This window comes from Microtus ochrogaster, chromosome 5 (genome assembly GCF_000317375.1).
Source record: "Microtus ochrogaster isolate Prairie Vole_2 chromosome 5, MicOch1.0, whole genome shotgun sequence".
In the NCBI taxonomy this organism is placed as follows: domain Eukaryota; kingdom Metazoa; phylum Chordata; class Mammalia; order Rodentia; family Cricetidae; genus Microtus; species Microtus ochrogaster.
In genome coordinates, this window is record NC_022012.1 from 42,575,960 (window position 1) to 42,578,047 (window position 2,088).

Below are 2,088 nucleotides of genomic sequence, written 5' to 3' on the forward strand. Positions count from 1 at the left end.
GGGAAGAAACAGAAATCTTTAATAAATAAATTAAAAAAAAAAAACTAGGCTGGTCTACAGAGTGAGCTCCAGGCCAGCCAAGGCTACATAGTGAGACCCTGCCTGAAAAAGTGAGTGAGAGAGAGAGAGAGAGAGAGAGAGAGAATGAGAGAGTTGGGATGCCTAAACCATAACTAATAATCAAAAATAAAGTAACAGGGGGATAAGTTTAAGTAGTTAGAAAAAGAAAAAGACAAAGAAAGTGGGAGGGGAACCAAGGGAGGAGACTGGCTGCTTGACTCATGCCATCAAAACCACTTTCCCCAATATCTGTTACCAGAGAGAGAGGAAAACAGGGGAAAGAAATGTCAGATCGGAACGGAGATTCCCACACCTAGCGGTTACACTTTTCAAGGAAGATGGGTAACAGCCCAGTGCAAGCAGAGTCTGCTGAACTCCAGTCAGATAAATGACTGCTTGAAAAGGAAACTCATTTACTTCCTGGGAGACTCGACGCTGCGCCAATGGATCGAATACTTTCCCAAAGTTGCAAAAAGTATGTGATTGTTTTGATATTCTTTCAGGAATCAAAGCACCTTACAGTGCTTTTGAGGGTGGTCTCCCTCCTCTCTGCCAAGTTTTTTTTTTTAAATCTTATTTTACCTTCTAGGTTTGAATCTTTAAATATATATTTTAATCTCCCACTCAAAAATATTGCTCTTTCAACACTTATTCATCATCACCTTCTAGTGAAAGATCTTTTCTGTTTTCTTGTCAGAACTGAAGCCTTTTGATCTTCATGGGACTGGACTATATAAGAAACATGTGCTCCTGGATGCTGAAGGGCACACTCTGGTAGAATGGAAGAAGCACAGCCACCCGTTCATTACGGTCAATCTGTACTCTGTGATAGATGACGGCTATATTCCTCAGGAAATTGACCGCTTACTAGGTGACAAAGATACTGCCATCGCCATTACCCTGGGCCAGCACTTCAGACCCTTCCCCATGGAACTTTTCATTCGGAGAGCCATCAGTATCCGAAACGCTATTGAACGACTCTTCCTCAGAGCCCCGGACACTAAAGTCATCATTAAGACAGAGAACATCAGGGAGATGTACATAGATACGGAGAAATTTGGAGACTTCCACGGTTATATTCAGTATCTAACCTTGAAGGACATTTTCAAAGACCTTCGTGTGGGTATCATTGATGCCTGGGACATGACCATAGCATGTCACAGCAATATTCTCCACCCGCCTGAGCAAGTGATTGGGAATCAGATTGCCATGTTTCTAAACTATATCTGCTAAAGCGCCATCCCTTGGAGCCGGTGTCCACTGGCCGTGCCGTGTGATCCATCAATAAAGATTTATTCAGTTTAGGGTCTAAGAAAAATCAGATTTCAAAGAATCAGTCTTGGAATAGAGACACAGCTCAGTTGAAAGGGTGCTTGCTTGGCATGCATGAAGCCCTGGGTTGTTCTTTCAGCACCACACAAGCAGGGCATTGTGGCACTTGCTTGTAATTCCAGCACTCAGGAGGACAGAAGTTCAAGGTTATCCTTAATTACCTAGTCAGATGGGGGGAGGGGGAGCTGAGCTATGCGGAAAGTTTCCTTGATTAAAAACAGGAGTCATAATCTCGAAAGAATACAAACTTAAGAACAATGACTATGGAGATGGGATATTAAGCCAAGAAAACTAGGCGTGAAGGACAATCCCAGAATACACTACGTTTATCTCCATGTTAATAAATAAGAGGGCACCAGATCTCATTTCAGGTGGTTGTGAACCAACATGTGGTTGCTGGGAATTGAACTCAGGACCTTTGGAAGAGTAGGCAGTGCTCTTAACCACTGAGCCATCTCTTTAGCTCAATATCTTTATTCTTTAAATATAGTTTGAGTCACGATTTCTGTTACTCTTGGCTGAACCGAGTAACAGGCCGAGTTAAAGGGAGAAGACATGTCATTACCATTATGTTCCCAGATTTAAAAAAAAAAAATCACCTCTTTTTCTGCAAAAGAACAGAGAGTAAGTATTTTAGGTTTGTGGGACTATGCCAACTCTGTTACCACTGTGTACTTCTGCCACCAAAGCATAAAA

At 42.1% G+C, this 2,088-nt stretch overlaps 1 protein-coding gene across 1 annotated transcript in view; it reads left to right on the forward strand.

Annotated features, from left to right (window-relative positions):
- Positions 1 to 1,734, forward strand: part of LOC101982450 (NXPE family member 1) — a 10,923-nt gene extending 9,189 nt beyond the window's left edge. Inside the window, exons 5-6 of the mRNA XM_005347271.3 lie at positions 320 to 535; positions 758 to 1,734. Of these exons, the coding sequence (XP_005347328.3) occupies positions 320 to 535; positions 758 to 1,293 (752 nt within the window). The 3' untranslated portion in view covers positions 1,294 to 1,734. The remainder of the gene's footprint in view (positions 1 to 319; positions 536 to 757) is intronic.
- The last annotated feature ends 354 nt before the right edge of the window (positions 1,735 to 2,088 follow it).